General features: G+C 37.8%; 1 protein-coding gene across 2 annotated transcripts in view; it reads right to left on the reverse strand.

Moving 5' to 3' along the window:
* Window positions 1-26,060, reverse strand: part of LOC149163754 (cytochrome P450 716B2-like) — a 145,561-nt gene that overhangs the window by 105,183 nt on the left and 14,318 nt on the right. The window contains exon 1 of one of the 2 annotated variants that reach the window (XM_089431850.1): window positions 1,649-2,819. The exons of the other annotated variant lie outside the window; for it this stretch is intronic. Coding sequence (XP_089287976.1) covers window positions 1,649-2,627 — 979 coding nt within the window. The 5' untranslated portion in view covers window positions 2,628-2,819. Of the gene's footprint in view, window positions 1-1,648; window positions 2,820-26,060 lie in introns of those variants that run through there. 2 annotated transcript variants of the gene reach the window in all.

Genomic DNA, 26,060 nt, shown 5'->3' on the forward strand with positions numbered 1-26,060 from the left:
ATTCATAAAACCATCACCAAAGTTTATTTATAATAAATTGAAGCTTATTACGAGCAAGATGATTTCTCAAGAAAAACTAGGGGGTTATGTTGAAGGAAGGGAATGTTAGGATGGTATAATTGTGGCTAATTAGCCTAAATGCTCCATGAAATCTAATAGGTCCCAAAAATTATAGCAATTCAATAGTTGCAAGAAACAATAAAGACTTAGAATAGTTGTGATTGAGTTAAATCGAATCGTTGTATCATGTGAGGTTAGCAGTGCAAAGGCTAAGGGTTGAGTTGTTGGGCCAAGTATTGAGAATCTTTGGATCACATGAAGTAGAAATTTGCAGAGAAATTTAATTGTGTAAATTACAAGCATGAATTTGAAAATGATGCACCATCCAAATTAATTATTATGGCCAAATCTAATGGAAGCAATGTAACTATTCCATGCTTTTTCTTTTTTCTTAGAAATTTGGCAATACAATTTTTCTTTAAGTCATGAATTTTAGTTGTTTAAAGTGCATTTTTAGTGCACAAATCCTTCCTTACCATTCCAAGGAATCCATACTAGGTTTTAGGCAAAATTGGGTAGGAAAAATGCTTGGAGAAAGGAAAAAGACATCTAAAGTTACTAAGTAAATCTAAAGGGTTAGTGTATGTAGATGTCTATAGATTTTAGCAATCAAAATGCTATATGGAGGGGAGTACAACTCTATACATTTTAGCAGTGAAATCACTATATGAAGAAGCGTCCCTTGTTATATATATATATATATATATATATATATATATATATATATATATATATATATATATATATATATATATATAATGTTTGTCTTGTTTGTGACCTTAAATTTAAGTTATATATAATGATATTGAAATCATTGTTTAATGAATATAGTCTATTTTTTAAGTTTTGGTTTGTTTCATAGTAATAAAAATGGATTGAACACCCTAAAAAATCACCAAGTACTCAACTTATGCATATTTTATAACTCAAACATGTGACACAACAAATAACTCAAACATGTGACTCGACAACAAAATTGACCAAAAAATATACTAAAATTGTAACTATAGCACCAAGAGTATATCCCAGAGTATAACACCAAACACCAAGAGTATATTCCAGAGTATAACACCAAACACCCAAAGTATATCTATGACACCATAAGTAGTAAACCAAATATATGCAAGTGCAAAAACTCCAAGAGGGCATGGAGCCTACTCCTTGAGCTTTATCACAGTGGGCCAAAGGGGACCATAGATGTCTCCCATTGGGATTTGAAATCAAAGAGGGTGAGGAGCCTACTCCTTGACCTTTATCACAAGGAGCCAAAAATGTCTCTCATTGCAATTTGAAATCAGCTAAAAAAAATACAAATCCCATGGTAACAACCACTCAATTGTGCCAAGGAAAAATATAAAACCAATTAATATAGATTAATAAGCTTAAATTTCTTGGACAAAACATAATACGACAAAGATATGTAATACCTTTGAATACTATGAACATAATACGATAAAGATTTGTAATACCTTTGAATACTACTTCATAGCAGTGAGTAAAACATAAAAGCAGTTAATAATATCATATTTCTTTGACAAAACTTAATATGGCAATGGATTGATTAAAAAGAAGGCATCATTTGGAGTACCTTTGAAAACTTGTTGATAGCAGTGAGGGTTCTCTGCCAAAAATTTAAACAGCACTGACAAAGTTGAGCTGGAAGTGTCGTGACCTGCAAATAAAAGCAAAACGAAGTTGTCCTTAATCTCGTCGTCTGTGAGAGATTCACCTTTCTCGTCCACATTAGAGAGCAGAAATGACAACAGATCTTGATCGGTAGAAGTCTTTCCCTCCCGCAACGCATTTTTCCTCTCATGAATAGCACCGTCAAGTAATTCGCGAATGGCGTTAGCCGCACGTTTGGCGTTACTATATCTCGTTCCGGGTAGATCTATAGGAATCTGCAATAGTCCTTTCAGCAGAACCATAAACTGATGCGAAAACCTGGCTACATCATCGTGATCGTTTATTGTAGCGAACAAATCACAAGCCAGAGAGAAAGTCAAGCGTTTCATCAGAGGGAAAACCGTCACTTCACTCTTACCCATCCAGTGCTCGGCCAGGTGTTGTTTTGTGATCGAATCCACGCGCCCCACAAATTTCTGAAGGGCCTCCGGCCTCAAGAACGTCATCAGCATTCTCCTCAATCTCTTTGAATCGTCTCCAGTGGCATTAAACAGAGAACTTCCAAAGAATTTTGCGATGGAGCTGGGCCATGACAGGACCACGAGTTTATTCTCATTGGAGAACAAGAAGCGGTTGCCTTCGGCGCTGCAAAGTGCGACAGTCGGGTGGCCAACGAGGGAAGTGGTGAAGACGTTTCCATATTTTTGTATCCGGTCGTCAAAGAATTCCTGGGGACTGCCTCTTCTCTGACATCCCAGAAATTGTAACGTCTCCCCAATGAAAGGCCATCCAAAAGTGCCCGGTGGAATTCCTTGCGTTCTATTCTTCCTGATCACCCAAAAGAAGATGAATGCCAAAAATAGAGTGAATATAAGTGGTGGCTTCTCGAGCTGTTGGGCCTTTTGCACCACTGATACAGCTGAACCCCAAACCATGGACATGGCTTATTTTATAATAGGTTCTGAAACAAAGAGCCTAAAGGTATCAGTCATCCACGTTCATCATCAACCATATTTTGCAGGTGTAGGACACATTTTGAAAATACCCTTCTGTGTACCCAAGGAACTGAACGTGTGGAACGAAATCCATGAGGTTCGGTCTTATCTTGTTAATTTGTTTGGCTCCCACTTTCTATCGAAATCATACCAAACAATTTGGCTTATCTTATTCTGTGGTTCTCGAGAAAGTGGGCATATATGATTGCGTTTATGTTATTGGATGATTTTTTTTTGGCATTACTCCAACAAAAAATTTATTGAATTTTATGATTTTTTATTAATATTTAAAATTATTTATTTGTAATAAGATTTTTGGTATTGTTATTGTAGTGTAATTTAACCTATTTTATAATATATAAATCACTTTTATAATAAATATTATTAGTTAACTTGTTAAGTTTTTTCTTAATCGAATTAAATAACTTTGTTTATAAACAAATGCAATAGGATAGAACTATTCATTTATATTATCTAAGTATTTATTGTTTATTACAGGTTTTAGTTTAAAGACATTAAAATGAAATGAATTTTAACAAATAAATTAAATGATAGTTAAAAGTATATATATAATTTTACTTTATAAACAATAAAAAAATTAGTAAAAGATTATTAATAATAAATTAAAATAGTTTTCCATTCAAACAACAAAAAACACTCTCGATAAAAACATTATCATTACATGAAGACATTAGAATTGTCACTATATTTAAACTAAGTGGCCATACTAGCTACTATGTAGCACATTTTTATAATACATTTCATAACTATGTAGTACTTGTTTTAATATATGAAATATAATTATTAAATTACTTCAATCTACTAATTAGTAATCCTAAATTGACTAGATTCTAAACTTGAAAACCTAAAAAATTATTCATAAAAATTAACTGAATTATAACTTTATATTTAATTATTATTAATACTCTTAATTATTAATATATTTAAAAAAACATGTAACAAGATTATGATTTTTAGCTTATAAATAGGATTTGTTACAATTGTGATCAAGAACATGGTTTATCAATACCACACGATTTTAATTAAATTGAAAAGAACAAAAAAACTACCTTTAAGATAAATCCCAACCCTCTATATGTAGAAAATATGATTAAAGATTAACCGGATAATGCAATATAACCAAAGAAAAATACTATAATCTACTTCTACTATCAGTTTGTGGAAGGTTAAAGATTGAGCAAGATCGAGCAGAAGACATATAACCAGAAGAAGAAGAATCAATGCACATGACACACAAAAATTACTCAGGGGAAAGCCTCAGCTAAAAACCCCACTATCTATATTATCATACAAGGTGGAAATACATCAGAATTATACAAAGCCTTAGCTCTCACAGCTAGCGAGCTCTCAGTACAATCCTCCTGGATGCTCACAGGCAACCAAAGTTTCTCACAAGCCTTCTCCTTTGCCCTCCAAGCTCCTATTTCCTTGCGTTGTTTCTCCTGGGTGATCCTCTTGTTACCAAGTGGAACACTGATCTCTCACACTGATCTCACACCCTATATGAACTGCACAATCCTCAAGGAACCTTACCTTGACTGCATGCATGAGTTTCCTTTATAGGAAAACACATGCAACTGATAGTACACTGTTCTTGACATTTAGCCCAACTGAGTCTTTCTTAGAATAGACATGCATGAGTTTCTGATGAGAGAATCTTCAATTATCTGGAGTACACTGGTTGAGTGCATGCATGCATCAACTGACTAATAACTCACAATTAGTTCTTCAAACAGTTTGGAACTAATTTCATTGGACTTAACTCAGTAAATTGAACTAACTAATTACAACTCAAATATAACTCAATCTTATCTCCTTAATTAAGAGACAATCTCCTTAATTTAAGGGATAGCTATTGCATGACTTCAGGAAGACTTATAACTTGAATTTCTCTAACTAATTAATCCATAATGAATTAATTAATTAATTTCAAGCAGCTAGTGAGACTAAATTCAAATTTAATTCACAATTTTAGTTCAAGGACAAATTAAAATTGGAATATTCTTGTTTCCACATTTCAACACTCCCTCTAAAAAATAAAGAGATTATCTACCACCCCGATCTTGTCTCTATGGAACTCAAATTTTCACTTTGACAATGCCTTTCTCAAAATGTCAGCGTCTTGCTCCTCTATCGAAATATACTGCATCAAAATGATCCTCCTCGCTACACAATATCTGAGATGATGATACCGGATGTCGATGTGCTTGGACCTATCATGAAATACTAGATTCTTAGAGAGTTTGATACAACTCTGATTATCACAATATATCACAGTTGGATCCATACTCTGATCAAACAAACCAACTAGGATTTTCTGCATCCAGATGGCCTCACATGCTGCCTGACTTGCAACCATGTATTTTTCCTCTACCGAGCTAAGTGCAACCAACCTCTATTTCCTGCTGTACCAAGGAATTGTCGCTAACCTAAGGTTGAAAATCGCTCTTGATGTGCTCTTCTTATCTGATGGACTCTCTGCCCAATCTACATTGGTGAAGCCCTATAGTTTCACTCCCTCTGTCAGTTTGTACCATAATATATACTAAGATGTGCCTCTGAGGTATCTCAATACATGCTTTGTCGCCTTCCAAAACATCTTGGTAGGCTGAACCATCGCTTGGCTCAGTTGGTTCACTGCATAGCACAAATCTGGTCATGTGTTCACTAAGTACATCAATGAACCAAAAAGCTGCCTGTACACCATAGCCTCCACTACTTCTCCTGAAGTAGCATCCTCCGTCCTCCAGTTGCCTGCTAGAGGAGTTTGCATGGGCTTGCATTTCTCCATGTGGAATCTCCTGAGTATCTCGTTGGTATACATTCCTTAAGACACAAACAACTCCCCATCCTTCTGCCACACTTCCATACCAAGGAAGCAATGCATGAGACCCATGTCTTTCATCTCAAATTCTCTTGCAATGTCCTCCTTGCAAGACACAATCAACTGATCATCAATAGTCAATATGAGATCATCAACATAAATAATGATGATCAACAACTTACCTTTCACCATGATGTTGTACAGGTTCACATCTGCTTCACTCTTTGTGAAGCCCAAACCGGTGTAGTAGTTGTCTATCGTGGTGTACCAAGCACGAGGTGATTGCTTCAACCCGTACAACACTCTCTTGAGTCGGCACACATCCAACTCACGATAAAAGGTCTCAAAATCTTCTAGCTACTCTATGTACACCTCTTCCTCAATCTCGCCATTGAGGAATGTAGTCTTCACATCCATCTGCTGGATCTTCCAACCCATCTGTGCTAATAGTGCCAACATAGATCTGATAGATGAATACCTTGCGACAGGGGCAAAAGTCTCATCATAGTCAATCCCCTCGACCTATGAAAAGCCACAGGCAAAAAATATTGTCTTATGCTTCTCCACACTACCATCAGCAACTTGCTTTACCTTGTAAAGCCAACGAGAACTCACAAATGACTTGTTCTCCGGTCTCAGAACAACATCCCAAACACTGTTATGAACTATGGAGTCATACTCCTCCACCGTAGCATCAACCCAAATCAGCTGCTGCATTGCTTCCTCAAATGAATATGGCTTGGTCTCAACACATTCCCTAGTAAGGGCCATGTATCCAGTTTACCTCTTAGGTGACCTCCTCTGTCTGTGCTAAGAAAATGGTGCTCCCATATTCTCTCTCGCATCTTGCAACAATCTGTTAGCTTCTCTTGTGTGCTTCCATCCATATCTGGAAGACTCTACTTGAGTGGATGTCTCCACTCCTAGAACTTCTACATGTGGTTGCTCCACATCAATCTATGGCTCCTCCTCCTTATGAACCAACAGTTCTTTCATAGCCTGTAGTTGGAGCTCCCCCTGAAGGGAAACTCACATGGCCTTCTACTTATCAAACTTGAGATCTCTATGAACCACTGTCCTCCGACTAGTAGGCAAGTACACCCGATAGTTGTGAGGTGTATCAGTGTACCCCACAAGTATCCCCAAATCTGATGTCAGCTCAAGCTTCTTTTGTGCATCCTTTGTCACATGGCAATATATCAATGAGCCAAATATCTTGAAGTGACCCACATCTGGTCTCTTACCGGAGAAAGCTTCCTCAGGTGTCTTCATCCCAAGTCTGCGATGTGACCTTCAATTCTGCAAATAGACCACTGTGTTGCATGCCTCAACCCACAAGTGAAGTGGTAGGCCTTGGTCATGCAGCATCGCCTGAGCTGCCCCTACAATAGTTTTGTTCTTCCTCTCAGCCACCCCATTCTGTTGTGGGTTATGAGGTGACGTCAACTCTCGTTTAATTCCTTCCGCTGCATAGAAGTCCTTAAACTTTTGAGAGACCTATTCTCCACAATTGTCATTTCTCAAGGCCTTGATCTTCTTCCCTGACTCTTTCTTGACCAAAGCTTTGAACTCACAAAACTTTGAGAAGGTTTGGTCCTTCTTTTGCATGAAATAAATCCAACATTTACAAGAAAAATCATTAATGAAAATCACATAATACCTTTTCTTCATTGTGGATGCCGTTGAGAATGGTCCACACACATCAGTATGAACTCGCGATAAGATAGCCTTTGCTCGATTGTCTCAATCATGAAAAGAAGACTTGGTGTACTTTCCCAAGGTACAACCTTTGCATGTGTCAACTTGCTCAAGTTTACCTTAGGGAAGTCCTGTAGATATTTGTTGCATTATCTTCAAAGCCCCATGATGCAAATGGCCCAACCACCTGTGCCATAACTCACCAATGTCTTGGATTTGCACCAATTATGCTTTCGTACTTAATGCTGCATAATCATCTACCTCTATTCTATAGAGATTCCTCACCCGAATCCTTATCCTCTTGGTATGACCTATGGCTATGTGTCTTAAGAACACCTTTCCTTTACTAAAGACAACATCGTAGCCTTTGTCCTCCAACATCACGACCGATACCATGTTCTTCTTCAGTACAGGCACATACTTCACATTTGTCAAGGTGATAGGAACTCCATGCTCCCTCTGAAAGGCAACCGTGCCCACTCCTGAAACACTATACTTTCCATCATCACCCATCTCTATGCGCATCTTGAGATCTTTCTCCTCCAAGGTACTGAATAAAAATTTTTCGTTGGTCATGTGGAATGAGGCTCCACTGTCAATAAACCAGACACAACCCATCATTGATGACACCACGCATGTGATGAGGGTAAAGTCCATTTCGAGTTGAGAGGCTAATGCCTCACCTTCCGATCCATCTGAGGATCCTTTCATGGACTTCTTCGATGGGAAATTAGTCACATAATGCCCCATCTCAATTGAAGTATGATATGAATTTGATTTGCACCTACAACCTCGAACTTCAAACTTCAAATTCTCTTCTCTCTATATTGTTCACATCTCTGATAAACTTTTCTCTGATACCATGTAGAAATATCTCTATATATCAGCTAGCTCTGATACCATGTAGAAATTTCTCTATAGATCAACTAGCTTTGATACCATGTAGAAAATCTGACTGTAGATTAACCCAATAATGCAGTATAACCAAATAAAAATACTATAATCTACTTCTACTATCAATTTGTGGAAGCTTAAATATTGGGCAAGATCAAGCTAAACACATATGACCAGAAGAAGGAGAATCAATGCACATGACACACAAAAAATACTTAGGGGAAAGCCTCAGCTAAAAACCCCACTATCTGTATTATCATACAAGGTGGAAATACATCAGAATTATACAAAGCCTTAGCTATCATAGCTAGCCAACTCTCAGTACAATCCTCTTGGATGCTCACAGGCAATTAAAGCTTCTCACAAGCCTTCTCCTTTGCCCTCCAAAATCCTATTTCCTTGTGCTGTTTCTCTTGGGTGATCCTCCTGTTACCAAGTGGAACACTGATCTCTCACACTGATCCCACACATGTATGAACTATGTAATCCTCAAGGAACCTTACCTTGACTGCATGCATGAGTTTCCTTTATAGGAAAACACATGCAACTGATAGTACATTGTCCTTGACATTTAGCTCACCTGAGTCTTTCTCAGAATAGACATGCATGAGTTTCTGATGAGGGAATCTTCAGCTATCTGGAGTACACTACTTGAGTGCATGTATGCATCAAATGACTGATGGCTAAAACATGTTTTCTCCCTCGATGGATTTCCAAGGTGGTCTTGGTCTTCTCTAATCTAGAAATGAACAAATGGTGGATGAGAGTCTAGAATGTCTGGAGCGTTGCATTGACTAGCAATGTAGACGAGATTTCCTCTTTGGGACCTATTGTAGTGGCTACAACACCCTCCAAAATTATGTTCTGCATCCAATTTCAGAGCCTTCCTTAGGTTTTTCCTTGATTTTTGCAAGAATTTGGGCTCATCCCATGAGTTTGTGTTGAGTCTTTGCACCCTCCTCACTTGACCAGTCACCGAACATCCTTTAGTATGTTGGTCATAATGTCATTCTTGCAGTCATGTTCTAGTTATGTTCACAGTCTGCCTTAGTGTGTACAATTTGTATTTGGTAAGTAAGCATATGTCGCACTCACACACAAAGTTGTATGCAATGTCATGAAAGTGTCATCATGGTCGTTCAACAATCTATCACAAGTGTCACACTTGTCACCTGCACCCATTGGTCAGTCACACTGAGCATGTTTCCTTATTGGTTTGAGGTGTCTTGCCATCGAATCATGTTGAGTGTGTGCTCGCAAGGTCCTGTATGAAAAAATTCACTCCTTCACACATTTAGTCATTTTGCTGAAACCGTGTCAACCAGACCACCCTACAACAGTCAGACCTTCGTGGAGCTGCAATGCATAGTCTCAGCCCTCAGTGATCATGTACTGTTGCCCAAAATTATGTAGAGCTTGATGTTGCCTCTGAGACAATTTACAATGCATAATCCTTGAATCGACCCAACTGACTATCACCTAGAATAGCGCAGAATTTTCTTAGTAATCCATCTCAATATACATTGCCTAAAATAAAATCTATAAAGATTTTTGCTGGTCAACTAGAGCGTTTGACCGGGCAATGACCCCGGACTTCACTCCTCCAAAAAATTACACAGAAGCTGCCAGCATGCCCACCTCTATTGACTAAGGAAATTTCTCAAACATGAAACTCAAGCTCTTTATTCCTGTCACTACACTGTCCCTGTTAGCTGGCATGCTGCTCCTCCTGAAAACTGAGTAGTTTTCATGGGTTTTCCTCTAGCTTCCTGACACCCCGCTCAGCCCAGAAAATGCGCAGAGATGTCATGTAGGCTAGCCTCCCAGTTTTGCGCAGTTTTCGCCAAAAAGCTCCCACAACTCTTTGCCAGCCTCCCCGGAGAATCTGCACAGTTTTCACTGCCAGTGTCCTCCCTGTTTCCTGCACTGTCTCCCTAGAAAATTTGCGCAGATCTACCCTTTAGCTAAACCAGATCCCTTAGATAGTCACTACTGATCCAAACTCCCCATTTGATCCTCCCAGCGATCTCTATGAAATTTTCATTGACAGTACCTGGAGCCCTTATCCCAACCCGAAATGTGTTCTGTGCAGTTTTAGAGCCTTGTCCTCTGTCTTGATCACTTGCACTCGAAAAGAAAGATGATGGATCATGGTAGACTAGGATATTTCTATATTTGATGTTATCTCATCTTGAGTGATTAAAAATATAGGTATATGTATGAGACATGGCATGGTGATGAACTAGCTGAACAAGGAGTGCATGCTAGGAGTCTTGTTCACGAATGGATGAACACATTAAGCATTCCAAGAAAAAGTAGACGAGATACATGCATGTGTAACATCAAGAAAACACCAATACCATCAAAGAATCTACACACTGTGCCATGTGGAGGTGAAGCTATGATACACCAAGAGCACACTCATCACTCAGCAGCATTGCAACTCAATATGGACACCACCATCAGCATGAACATACCGACAGTGTCATGTTGAGTCATGTCATGATTCATCTTGGCCACATCACTACTGTGGGACATATTTTTGTAATCAATGTAATGTAACGTGGAAGTCCAAGGGACCCACATGTAAAGTTGAAGAGTCATGTAAAGTTGAACAATCATGTAAGTCAAATAGTCATGAGGAAAGTCGAACAGTCAGAAGGGTCAATTTCACCCTTGGATATATATACCCCTCATTTGTACATGCAACAAACTTTTCACCTTGGCTCCTCCCACATAGCCTTGAGAGTTTGTTGTATTTTCTTTGAGGAGCAAGAAGTGGCTCCAACACCCCGCTATTGGGGTCAGTGATGTATGGTATACCAATGTGTCTTGGAACTTTCACTTAATTCAAAAGCCTGATAAAAGGCCAGCACATTTTCACACATGTATTGTATTCGTTTGTAAGACTATTCTTTGGATGCTTGTAATGCATATTGCTTTAACCTATATTAAGACAATTGAACTATTTCAGTTGTTCTAGTACATATGCTTTTGAAGATGTGTTGTATCAGTTGTTAACATTGTCTCACTCGTGTGGACTATTCCGTCGGACACTTAACAAATTCAATTTCATAAACTTGTTATAACGACCGTCACACTCATGTGGCCTATTCCATTGATCCGTTCACTGTGTGTTTATGATTCTCATATCTGAGTGGACTACTCTGTCGTAATTTGTGCATGTCCTGATGTGTTTTGTGTCTATAACATAGTTGGAACTATTCCCTTTTGACTTGATACTCACTCTCACCCTCTCCCTTTGTAGTGAAAGAACCTTGACAAAATTAACACTAAGCACTCACCAGGCACGTAAACCTCGTTTTTCAAAGACAAAGCAGACCACTCTCATGTGTTGACAAGTAAGAGCTAAGGAAAATCTTTAAGATAATGGAAATTGGGCCATCATACCGGATGGGACTCCTACACAAAACAATGTGAGGTCTAGTTGGTACTTCATACCGGGGAGATCCCTTGAATGTTAGGCGGTCTAGGACCATCAACATTTATGGTGCTAGAAGGAGGGATGCCAATTGTTTATGGCTGAATTTCCTCTCACCCACACTCATCAATCATCTATTCAAGGAGGTAACTCGCACTCCCTCTTACCTATGCACAACTCTGAATTTGGTTACTCCTAAACTCCTAGACATGAACATGAAGCATTGTATCAGCACCTCCACTCTGTTCGTTTGATCACCCATCAGTTTCCAAAGCAGTCGGACTAATCCCAGGAATACAAAATCTTCCATACACATCAAGGAAGCTAAAGATCACACCCAAAGGAGTTGTTGTATCATCGAAGGAAGAAGCAGTTCTTTCCATGCTCGAAGGTCTAGCGGAAGTTGTTGAGAAAGGAGAGGAACCTCTAATCCTGCAACAGTGAGAACAAGACACCATCATGATCTTAGGCTCAAACTCTAGTCTAGGAGGTAGAGGGGAAGATAGCAAAGGAGGTGGAGGCAGAGACGAACCAACAAACTTAGAGCTGGAACCATCATATTCTAAAGAAGAGGAGAAAGACGAAGAAGAAGAAGACGTGGCTGACCAAAACATGGAATGGATGAATCAAGGACGATTAGCTCTCTTGGGTGCTTTGCACAGGATTCCAAAGTGTTCGGAGAGGATGCTGACAAAGTATGACCCTAATAGCACAGTGAAGGTAGAAGACCACTTGGAAAAACCTCTACCTATAGTTGTAGACACTTAAGGCATGGTACGACGACTTTGCATGCAAATTCTTTTCGTGAACCTTAGATGGCCACGTAGTGGTATGGTATCACATCCTTCTTGTCAATACCATCCATAACTGGGGCATGTTCGAAAGGATATTTTTGGAAAAATTTGTTGATGACAAGACCCTGGCCATGTTTCTCAAAGTGTTGGGCAGTTTGAAGATGGAGTCAAAAAAAAAGGTAAAAGATTTCAATTAGAGGTTTTTGCGCATATTGAACAAGTTTGCAATAGACATGAAACCTCATGACTCCATCACTGTCGACTACTATATGTGTGCACTGCCAACCAGTATTGTGCAATTCATCAAGCAAGTTGCGAAAACAACATTACTAGAGAACTGCGAAGAGGCGATCATTGTGGAAAAATGCCTTCACACAATTAGAGTCATCAAGGATGATGAACCAACAAAGGACTCTAGAGATACGAGCAAGAAGACCCAAGCTGCAGTGAGCAAGGGTAAAGACTAGGAAGCAAGTGACATTGAAACCCTTACTCGTATTTTCAAGAACTTGACAACAGAGGTGTCTAAGCTGAAACAATGAACAATCGACACATCTGCAAGGAGTCAGCCTCCCAAGCAATAGAAGGGAAGCATGTCATTAGGAAGCAACTACTTCCGGAATAAAATTGTGCAGAGCTCCAACTCAGTATTCCAGGTGGTATTGTGCACAAACAAGGATTTTTTCTCATTCCATGAAGACATGCACCCGAAAGGGACTTGTTTGAAATGGAAATGAGTTGCAGACTCAATATGCAACCATTCACTAAATAGAGTAAATAATGTGCAGTTCCAAACAAGAGACGTAAACGATGATGAAGATGTTGCACCTAATGAGGCACCCGACACTGGGAAGGTGATCAAAATGTATCAGTGCTCACAAGCAGCACAAAAAAAAACACTGAGAAGCAGTCCCAAAAAGAAAAATGGTCAATACAATCTCAGAAGTCAAGGGGCTTCCCTATGATTGGGGAAATGCGAGAAAAGCTTGAACTATTGAGGAAGGTTGATCCACCAACCATCAAAAAGTAGAAAACACAAAGCAAGCGGGGGGAGATAGTTGCAAACAAGAGTATGTCCATGAGAAGTAAACTGTAGAACACTTCGCCAGACAGTACAAACACGAGTCTAACCCCGGACATCTCGATGAGTCTACCCAATTTTGATTACAAAATTGTAGAGGACATAAAGAAAACGTGCACTAACATCTGTTGGGTCCCTATAATACTAGTGATTACCACATTACTATTGTAGTTATACCCCTTATTAATATTGTTGTGCCCCTATTGCCCCCATATTGTTATTACTATGCCCCATAGAATCCCTCTATTGTTATTTTTGTGGCTTTATAATATTATTATTAGGTCGGCTGGATTATATTGTGACTCCTTATATAGACTCTTATATATAGAAAGGAGGTTTTGTCATTTGAATCATCTAAGAATTGTTCATTTATGTAATGTAAAGGAGGTTTCCCCCTCGAAGAGGCTGAATTCTAAGGCGTTGATCTATCTTTTCTATCTTTTCTTGAGCTGGTTTCATAACATTTGGTATCAGAGCTTTGGATTATAGGGTTTCACTGCTCCAAATAGGTCATCGTGGCATTTTCGCTATAACTTTTTTTCTGCGACATTTCAGAAGTTAAAAAAAAACCCATTTGAGAAGAAATTGCGCTAAACCTCGGGTCCAAATTTCAGAGCTTTTCACGCTATATTTGCGGAGATATGATCTGAGGAGGTTGGTCTTTTTGCAAAGTCCTGAATTACATTCCAAACAGGTGACCTGGGAAAAATCGTCATAACTTTCTCTCTGGGGATCGGATTGAAATTTCGTAAGAAGGTACAGAACTAGGACAGATTATTGTTTCTTGTATGCATATTTTAGATCCAAAGGTCGAAAAAGTGACTCGTGGCATGTCATACAAGTTTGCTCTACTGAACTAGTCTATAATCAAGTCACTGTGGGAGATTTCGCATAACTCTTCCTTGGAGAATCCAATTTGGGTCAAACTTATGGCATTGGAAAGATGACGCAGAAGGCTACTACAGGTCGCAATTTCAGAACTGGAGGATCTGAAATTACAGAGATACATCAGATTCAATATCAGGCTTTTAGAAAGTGAAAAAAGGTGTGTAGTTTTTTTTTTTTTAGTTTTTGCGTAAGCTTGGTTTGAAGGAATTCAAAGGGCATAGTAAAGCATTATTATCGGTAAATTATGCCCCGAGGAAAGAAAATGCAAGCACCTGGTAAGGAACTTGAAAGCTCTAGCATGACTCATGAAGAAGAGGAAGAAATGCTACATGATATATCAAAATTACAAGAACAAGTGCAACAAATGTCACGCTCACAAAAGCTAACAGAAGCTAAGATAAATGGCGTGGAATCTAAGATAAATGATGTGGAATCTGAGATGAAGGGCATGGAAGCCAAGATGGATGATTCGAAGACAGATTTGAAGAGAGACATGACAGATTTGAAGACAAACATGGCAGAGTTGAAGACAGATTTAACAAATTTTCTACAAGAAATACTTACTAATGGTGAAAAGGTTGTAAAGGAAACTCATGATGTGAACAAAAGAAATGTTAATCATGATTCCATAGACTCTAATGTTGGATCAAAGACCCACCATATTCCAAAAATCGATATGAGGAAGTTTGATGGCAAGGATCCTGCCACATGGATATTACAGATGGAGCAATTCTTCGATCTCAATAATGTGCAAAACACACAAAAGGTACGTATGGAAACTTTATATTTGGAACCAAATCAGTTTGTATGGTATCAATGGCTTTGCTCTCGTAAACAATTTATCACTTGGGCAATTTTTATGGAAGAATTGATAGCGCATTATGAGGATACAAAAAGAAACACTTTTTTTAGCCAATTGATAAGTCTCAAACAAAAGGGTTCAATAATGGAGCACATTGAGGAGTTCCAAAAATTGAACATAAAGGTAAAAGATATTCCAGAGGAGCATAGGATTGATGTGTTCATAGGGTCTTTAAAGGATAATATCCAACATGATTTTTGCCTTTGGGAACCTGATTCATTAGAGAAGGCATTCAAGTTAGCAAGAAAAATGGAAAGCAAAATTATCGAAACTAGGAAGCATACCACTCACAACTATAAAGACGGAAGTGTTGTTGCCCCTAGTCTTCCACAACCTATACGGTTGACACCACAAAAATTGGAAGAAAAAAGAGAAAAAGGGCTTTGTTACAGTTGTGATAACAAATACACTAAAGGTCATAAGTGTGCTGAGAAGAAATTATTCTACATAGATTGTGAAGAGGAAGAAGAAAATGAGCAAGAAAGGTCAAAAGAAGAGGATATACTCTAGGAACAAAGCCTAGATGAAGAAAAAATAAATCCGACCATACCTTGAAATTCATTTGCGGGAATTACCACTCCTCAAACCATCAAGATAGAAGGACAAATCAAGAAGAAAAAGGTAATAGTGTTGATTGATTCAGGAAGCACCCACAATTTTATTCATTGTAAGGTAGCAAAAGAATTGAATTGCTTCCTATATCCAGCACCAGAGTGTCAAGTGATGATTGCAAATGGAGGAAAAATAAATTGCTCTGGAAAGTGCCATAATATCAAGCTATCCATGGGAGAATATGTATTGACTAGCTCAATGCTTTCCATTCCAATGGGAGGTGCTGATGTTGTACTAGGAGTCCAATGGCTACAATCCTTGGGTACAATAGCTTTTAATTTTCAAGAACTTTTCATCAAATTTTCTACGGAAGGAAAGGAAGTTGAATTAAGGGGTATTGCAGGGAAACCAGGAAAGATAATCAGCTCTAATGGTATGACAAAACTTCTAAAAAAGGAGCAAAAAGGTGTAATTGCACAATTATGTTCGCTAGATGTTTCCACATTGGAATCATCTATTTCTCCAGATCTCCAAAAAGTCTTGGACAATCATTCTAAGGTATTTGAGACTCCCAAAGGTCTCCCACCTATGCGTGATCATGATCATGCTATTCATCTTATTCCAGGAAGTGTTCCTCCAAACATCAGGCCGTACAGATATCCCTATGTCCAAAAGAGTGAAATTGAACGTATGGTTGCAGAAATGCTAGAGGCTAGTATAATTCAACCGAGTCAAAGTTCTTTCTCTGCTCTAGTAGTATTGGTGCAAAATAAGGATGGATCATGGCGCATGTGTCCAGATTATAGAGAGCTCAACAAGATCACTATTAAAGATAAGTTCCCCATTCCTGTCATTGATGAATTACTGGATGAAATGCATGGATCAATTTACTTCACCAAGTTGGATCTTCGTTCAGGATATCATCAAATCAGAATGAAGACTGAAGACATTCCGAAAACAACATTTAGAACTCATGAGGGTCATTATGAATTTTTGGTCATGCCTTTTGGCCTTACCAATGGACCTTCAACATTTCAAGGTTTGATGAATTCAATATGCAAACCATTTCTTAGAAAATTTTTGTTAGTATTTTTTGATGATATACTAATCTACAACAAGTCTTGGAAGGATCATGTTGAACATGTTGACAGGGTGCTACAACTACTCGAGGAGAAACAATTATATGCAAAAAGATCCAAATGTTTCTTCGGAGTCTAGGAGGTGGAATATCTGGATCATATTGTATCTCATGAAGGAGTTAAGGTAGACCCTAGCAAAATTAAAGCCATTAAGGAATGGAAAATCCCCACATCCATAAAGCATCCGCGAGGATTTCTCGGTTTGACAGGGTATTATCTCAAGTTTGTTAAGAATTATGGGAGAATAGCAGCACCTCTAACAACATTATTGAAGAAAGATGCATTTTCATAGACTTCGGAAGCAACAAAGGCCTTTGAACATCTTAAAGAAGCAATGTGCCAAGCACCGGTCTTAGCTACACCGGACTTCACAAAAACCTTTATTCTGGAATGTGATTCTTCAGGAAATGGAATTGGTGCTATTCTAATGCAAGATGAAAGACCCATTGCTTTTGAAAGTCGTCCAATCAAGGGAAAGTTTTTAAGCAAAGCTATTTATGAGAAGGAAATGTTGGCAATACTCCATGCACTTAAGAAATGACGACCCTACCTAATGGGAAGACACTTCAAGGTAAAAACGGATCATGATAGCTTTAAATACTTTTTAGAACAAAGATTGTCCTCTGAAGAGCAAAAAAAGTGGCTCACAAAGATGTTGGGTTATGACTTTGAAATCATCTACAAAAAAGGGAAGCAAAATGTGGTGGCAGATGCACTCTCAAGAAAGGATGAGGATGTGGAAGCATTGTTGCACGCCATTTCTATTATCCAACCAGATTGGATAAATGAAGCAAGGGAGGAATGGAAGAATGACGAAGAAGTGTGGGCACTTATTCGAAAGTTACAACAAGATTCCAGTACGTCTGATACATTTAGCTGGCAAAATGATTCGTTATGGTACAAAGATCGCTTATACCTCTGTAAGAATTCCCAACTAAAACAAAAGATTCTTATGGAATTGCACACTTCTCCTTTAGGAGGGCACTCAGGATTTTTAAAAACTTACCACAAGGTTAAGAAGGAATTTTTTTGGGATGGCCTTCAATCAGATATTCAAAATTTTGTGGCGGAATGTTTGGTTTGCCAACAAAATAAAGTTGAAACAATTAAGACACCAGGTCTATTACAACATTTATCCATTCCAAGCCAATGTTGGGAGGAGGTTTCAATGGATTTTATCACAGGTTTACCCAAGTCTGAGGGAAAGAGTGTCATCATGGTGGTAGTTGACAGACTTACCAAGTAAGCACACTTTTGTGCATTATCACATCCATTTAAAGCCAACACAATTTCTACCGCATTTATGGAAACAATTCAAAAGCTACATGGAAACCCAAAGATTATTGTATGTGACAGAGATCCCATTTTCACGGGAAATTTTTGGACAGAATTATTTTCTTGTCTTGGTACTCAGTTAGCTCATAGCTCATCTTATCATCCTCAATCTAATGGGCAAACTGAGATAGTAAACAAATGTTTGGAAGGATATCTTCGTTGCTTTGAATCTGATAAACAGACACAATGGGTCAAATGGTTGCCTCTGGCTGAATGGTGGTATAACACTTCCTTCCATACAACAACAAAAATGACCCCATTTATGGCACTTTATGGGTATCAACCACCATCCATCACATCATATTTAAGAGAAAATTCTAAAGTTCAGGCAGTGGAACATCACATCGAACATCAACAAGTCCTCCAACTCTTAAAGGATAACCTCGTGTTGGCACAGAATAGAATGAAACAACAGGGGGATCAACATCACAGTGAAAAAAGTTTTGATGTAGGTGAGTGGGTATTCCTACGGCTACAACCATATAAGAAAATGTCCCTCAAGCAAGCTAAGAAGGATAATAAATTATCACCAAAGTATTATGGTCCGTACAAGGTGTTGCAAAAGATTGGTACTATGGCATACAAATTGGAGCTTCCTGTAGCTTCTCGATTGCACCCAGTTTTCCATGTTTCATGTTTAAAGAAGGTTATAGGCGACAAGCTCCCAGTTCAAACAATATTGCTAGAACTTGACGAGGAAGGAAAAATTATATTGGAACTGGAAGTAGTCACAGAAACAAGAACTCGATAGCTACGAAATCGATCAATTTCAAAGTATCTTATCAAGTGGAAGAACTTATCCACTGAATATTCCACATGGGCGGATGAGAATTTTATGTAGAAGTATCCATAACTACTCAAGCGTTGAGGACAATGCTTTTTTGAAGGGGAGGGGCATGTTGGGTCCCTATAATACTAGTGATTACCCCATTACTATTGTAGTTATACCCCTTATTAATATTGTTGTGCCCCTATTTCCCCCATATCGTTATTACTGTGCCCCATAGAATCCCTCTATTCTTATTTTTGTGGCTTTATATTTTTATTGTTAGGTCGGTTGGATTATATTGTGACTCCTTAGACTCCTATATATAGAAAGGACGTTTTTTCATTTGAATCATCCAAGAATTGTTCATTTATGTAATGTAAAGGAGGTTGCCCCCTCGAAGGGGCTGAATTCTAAGGCGTTGATCTATCTTTTCTATCTTTTCTTGAGCTGGTTTCATAACAACATCTCTTTGTTCGGGTTAGCTAAGATTCAAAGTTGGCAGGATATTTTGTTGCATGAAATGGGGAAAACATATGCAGATAGCACAACCTCTACTCGTAAGGTAGAAAGCTCATCTCCCAGTTCACTCACAACTGTACTCAACACACTCCAGATGGAAGAAGCAAACTTTGTTTTCCCTCCATTCTTGCTTTCATTCTAAATCTTTAATGGCAATGTTCACAACTATTCAGTTGAGTCCGACCCATCAACCAACATCATGCCACTCTCCGTTGCCAAGAAGATCAATGCACAATGAAGCAAGACATTTATGCAGATCATCCAACTCAATCAAACATGCTTTCCAGCCATTAGTGAACTTTGAGATGTGATCATCTGATTATCTCATGACGGGTGATTTCACTAGTGCATCAACATTGTTTTTTTGGACATATGGGAAGCATATGGCTTATTACTTAGCAGGGACTAGTCCAACAAGTTGAATGGGTACTTTACTACAAATTGGTCACACATGTGGCTTCTGTACCAGGGAAAAAGAAATAAGATCTGGGTGTTATCCGAGAGATACATGAGACACAATATCACTCCCATCAATGGCGAGAATGAATCATTGGCTTTTGTAGAGCTCATGTTCAACAACTACCCCTTGGAAACAACGATGGGGTGTTATCTCGCACATCTAGCTCCAACTCCACTAAAGACGCAGTTGGGTCTCCTTCCTTGCCTAACTGATGGAAATGAAGCTTGTACAGTACATTGTGACACTAGTAGCAGTAGTAGTAGTAGTAGATGAGTTGTGGACCATGTATTTTGACGGATCAAAGATACAGGATAGCTCTGGAGCCAGATGTGTCTTGATTGACCCAAAGCATAGGAAACATTTGATCTCAAGCTTCTTGGAGTTTGAGTGCACAAACAACACTGTTGAATATAAAGCACTCGTGTTGGGCTTGCACAAGGCCATTAGCCTCAACATTGTTGTGCTCAAAGTGGTAGGTGATTAAGAAACCGTGGTATGGCAGGTACATAAAACCGTACACTATTTGTAACCTCATCTCAAAAGTTACCAGCAAGAGGTATTGTCGCTAATCTCTAACTTCCAAGAATTTAATATTATTGTTGTGCTAAGAACACATAATGCAGCTCTTGATGCCTTAGAAAACACAACTTCTAGGATGTCACCACTTAGGGATAGATTTAATGTTGAAATTTTGTATAAGCCTTCTATCCCTGATAAAATAACTAATCTACGTGTTTTTGAAGATGATCAATAGATGCCGCACTTCATGGCCAACACTGATGTCTTCAAGGATGTAGCGACTGACGAAGATGAGAATGAGCACTCTCTGCACGCTACAACTGACAACAAGAAAGGAAACCTCATCCCCAAGGGTGTGGTACCTCTTGATAATATTTATGACTTGCAAAACTGATTCCAAGGGTCAAGAAACAAAAAAACCCACAGTTCCACCATGATGTATGAACAGATAAACCTGGGAAGAGACCACGATCCAAAGTTCATCAATCTCGATACACGTTTCACACATTAGAAGCAGCGAGTTTTTGTTCGCTTTTTCAAACAGTAACAGGAGGTGTTCGCATGGACATACAATGATCTGAGAACATATGACATGCAAATAATCCAACACGTGATTCCAATCAAAGAAGGGGTCAAGCCATTGTAGCAAAAACTAAGGAAAGTACATTCATCACTTGAACCCCTTATACAAAAAGAACTGATTAAGCTTTTGGATGCTCGTATCACTTATAGAGTTCGTCATTTTACATGGGTTTCTAATTTAAGTCGTGTATGTAATAAATCCAGGGAGATCCACTTATGCATTAATTTCTAAAACTTGAACCACTCCCTGAACAAAAACAACTACCATGTGCTATGAATGGAACCTATGTTACATGCAATATCTGGAGCAGGAATGTTGTCTTAGCTCAATGATTTGTCAGGATACAACCAGGTTCTGGTAGCAGAACCTGACAGTTTGACGCTGGTTCAAGAGAAGCTTGGCCCACAAACATACCATCTGCAATCACTTAATGGAGGGTTGACAACCTTCCCATCAACGACCAAGATCTCAAACACTATTTTCAATAATCTGGGGTCACGCCACATGCCATGTACATAGTATGTTTACTACTTGTTGTCTTTTCACATTGCTTACTATTTTTGTTTTGTTTTGTTTTTTTAATATCATGCTATTTTTGGTTTTCTAAATAAGTGTTTCCCTCTACTAAGTTCTAGCTTTTGACTGAGCATGTGGCTAAGATCCAAAGAGTCTTGTGACACTATGGCACTTGGCCCGTCCTGCATCCATCTTCTCTGTTCTTGGTTGTAACCTTCAGCCATTGAAGCCTTGATGGAAAATATGAGTCATCTACAAGGGAAGCTTGTGTCCAACCATGAACCTGTGTCCACATCGGGAAAACATGTGCATGTACTCATCCTTTTTCTTTACTCACACATGAATTTGTATGCAATGTCGTGCAAGTGTCGTCATGGTCGTTCAATGATCTATCACAAGTGTCACGCTTGTTGCCCACACCCATTGGTCAGTCACACTGAGCATGTTGCCTTTTTGGTTCAAGGTGTCTTGTCATCGAATCATGTTGAGTGTGTGTTCGCAAGGTCATGTATGCACAAGTTCACTCACTCACACACCTAGTCATTTTTCTTAAACTCTATTGAACAAACCACCCTCCAACCATTGGACCTCTTCTAAGATGCACTGCATAGTCTCAGCCCTCAATGATCATCTACCACTACACAGAATTGTGCAGAGCTTGAGGCTGCCTCCCAAACAGTCTGCACTGCGTAATCCTGGACTCGACCCAAGTAACTGTCACCCAGAATAGTGCAGAAGTTTCCCAACAAACCATCTCATTTTGTTCTGCCTACAAGAAAATCTATCAATCTTTTCACTGGGAAATCAAAGAGTTTGACCGGGTAGGGACCTCAGACTTCACTCCTCGAAAAAATTACGCAAAAGTTGCTAGCATGCTCGCCTCTGCCAACTGAAAAGATTGTGCAGACATGAAGGTTAGGCACATGATGCCTATCGCTACACTGTCCTCGAAGTTTGTGAAATTATGTCAGCAAGTGACCATGTCAACTGGCTTGTTACTCCTCCTGAAAACTGTGTAGTTTTCATGGGCTGTCCTCTAGCTTCCTAACACCCTGCTTAGCCCAGAAACTACACAAAGATGTCTTGTAGTCTAGCCTCCCAGTTCTGCACAGTTTTGGCTAGCAAGCTCCTGCAGCCCGCTGCTAACCTCCCCAGAGAATCTGCATAGTTTTCACTGTCAGTGTCCTCCCTACTGCTTGCACTGCCTCCCTAGAAAATTGTACAGATCTGCCCTTCAACCGAGCTATATCCCAAGGATAATTTTAGGGGTGAATGTTCGCCCTTTGGAGAAATTAAGGGGTTTTAAATTTTTAGTGGGCGAATATTTTGTATCATAGTACATTTTTACAAATCACCTCAAATAGCCCACCTTATTTAAAGGGAGAGGGTAAAAAAGTTAAATTTAGCCCTTGAAATTAGGACTTACAACCTTCCATTCGCCCATTTTCAAGAATAGGTTTTATTTAAGTGAATCCTATGGGCCAAATACCATATTTATAAAAGAGGTATGGTAAATTAATAAAAATATAAATAAATGAGAGGTATGGTAAATAAATAAAACATTTTTTATATTTACTCCATAAGTCACCTTATATACATGTAAGGGTGTAAACAAATAAAAATATAAGTAAAGTGGAGGTATGGTAAATAAATAAAACGTCTTTTTATACTTACTCAAAAGGTATAGTAAATAAATAAAAATATAAATAAACTATATGTATCGTAAATAAATAAAACCTGTTTTTATATTTAGTCCATAACCCTCATTCTATTTATGAAGGCTCAAGAAAGAGGTTTTATTTAAGTGAATCCTATGGGCCAAATAACATATTTGTAAAAGAGGTATGGTAAATTAATAAAAATATAAATAAACGAGAGGTATGGTAAACAAATAAAACATTTTTTTATATTTACTCCATAAGTCACCTTATATTTACAAACACTCAAAAAATGGGTTATATTTAGGTGAAACCTATGGCCAAAATACTATGGGACAAATACCATGGACTAGATTGTTATTAATACCATGCAAAAAACCATTATTAACCCTAATATTAGAATTAATAAAAATAAAAATGGCACATGGTATTGACCCATGGTATTCACCAAAATGGCACATGGTATTGACCCATGGTATTCACCTGGAATGTAGCCTATTTAAATGGGGGAATTAAACCAGCATGTAGCCTATGCTAAGATTCACTAGGACTTTACAAAGTTTTATTATTTAGTGAAAGACTCGCCAAGATCTTACAAGATTTTATAATTGAGTAAAATATTTGCCATCCCTGGTGAGAGATTCACCAAAAAAATTATATATACATATTATATTATTGATAAAATCGCCTTCCATTTTTCCTATATACCATGGAGATTCGCCCGTTTATTATATTTATAAATTTAGGGGGGGTTCTTAAAATTTTCCCTGCTATATCCCACAGATAGTCACTACTGATCCTAACTACCCATCGCAGCCTCATAGTGACCTCTGCGCAATATTCCTTGACAGCGCTTGAAGCCTGCATCCCAACCTGAAATGTGTTCTACGCAGTTTCAGAGCCTTCTCCTCTCTCTTGGTCACTTTCATCCAAAAACGAAAGATGATGCATCATGGTAGACTAGGATATTTCTGGATTTGATGTCATCTCATCATGAGTGATTGCAGATATAGGTACATGGATGAGACATGGTGCAATGACGAATGGGATGAACAAGGAGTGCATGTTTGGAGACTTGTTCGTAAATGGATGAACACATGAAGCATGTCAAGTACAAGCGAAGGAGAGACATGAACATGCAACATCAAACGAACACCAAACCATCGAAGACTCTATACACCTTTCCATGCAGAGGTGAAGCTATGATACACCAAGAGCACACTCATCACTCAACAGCACTACATCTCGACATGGACACCACCATCAACATGAACATAGCAGCACTATCGTGTCGAGTAATGTCATGAGTCATCTCGACCACATCACTACTATGGGCTATACTATTGTAATCAATGTAATGTAACATGGAAGTCCAAGAGAACCACATGTAAAGTTGAAGAGTCATGTAAACTTGAAGAGTCATGTAAGTCAAATAGTCATGAGGGAATTCAAATAGTCACAAGGGTCAGTTTCACCCTTGGCTATATATGCCCCTAATTTATACATGTAACAGACTTTTCACCTTGGCTCCTCCCACATAATCTTGAGCGTCTGTAGTCTTTTCTTTAAGAAGTGAGCAGTGGCTCCAATGCCCCGCTATCAGGGTTAGTGATGTATGGTGTATCGATGTGTCTTGGAATTTTTTCTTAATTCAGAGGCCTGATAACAGGCCATCAAGTTTTCACACATCTATTGTATTTGTTTGTAAGACTATTCTTTGGACACTTGTAATGCATGTTTCTTTGACCTGTATTAAGATAGTTGAACTATTTTGGTTGTTCTAGTACATATGATTTTGAAAATGTGTTGTATCAGTGGTTAACGTTGTCTCGCCCGTGTGGACTATGCTGTCGGAAACATAGTTATCGATCAAACAAAAAAATGACATAGTACCCTCTTTTTTGAGGTAGGAAAAAATCACTCGATTTTGAAAAGTGGTGATTCAGAATACACCTTTTTTTTAGCATATTTTTTGCCACTTTAAATTTTTTTATGTACCAAGAATGAACAAATTTTTTAAATGTTAGTGATTTTCATGCTAATTTTGAAAAGTGTTGATGTAGTATCAACACATTTTTTTAGAGGGCTTATTTTTGACACTTCAAACTTTTTTATGTATCAAGTGTGAACATTTTTTTTTGTTAGTGATTTTCATATTGATTTTGAAAATTGCTCATGAGCATCAACCCTTTCTGTTTAAACAACTTAGTTTTTACACTTTAAATTTCCTATTGAATTAAGTGTGGATAATTTTTTTAAATGTTGGTGATTTTCATGTTAAAAGTAAAACATAAAAATAAAAATAAAAAAACAAGACAAAAAAAATCAAATACAAAAATGTATATAAAAAAAAAGGGAAATAAAAAAACCTATAAAAATGTAAAAAAAACATAAAACATAAAAAATGACAAAAATAAAAATAATAAAAACATGTTAGTAATAAAACATAAAAATAAATAATAATAAAATATAACAAAAATAAAAAACATAAAAATAAAATAAAATAAAAAATACATGACAAAAAAAAACATAATACATGCTAGTAATAAAACATAAAAATAAAAAAACATGACAAAAAAAAAGTCAAATACAAAATAATATATGAAAAAGGAAAAAAAACAAAAAACCTATAAAAGTGTAAAAAAACAAAAAGAAAACCAAAATTAACTAAAAATAAAAAAATTTGAATAAAGAATTAACGAAAAAAACCAAAAAACAAAAAATAAATTAAAAAATATCAAAAAATAAATTATAAAAATGAAAAACTTCAAAAAAAAAATATAATTTAAAGCAAAACAAATTTAACTCAAAGAAAAAATCTAAAA

The sequence above is a fragment of the Pinus tabuliformis genome, chromosome 5_1 (assembly GCF_031772625.1).
Source record: "Pinus tabuliformis cultivar Carrire ecotype Pingquan chromosome 5_1, CPIR1, whole genome shotgun sequence".
NCBI lineage: Eukaryota > Viridiplantae > Streptophyta > Pinopsida > Pinales > Pinaceae > Pinus > Pinus tabuliformis.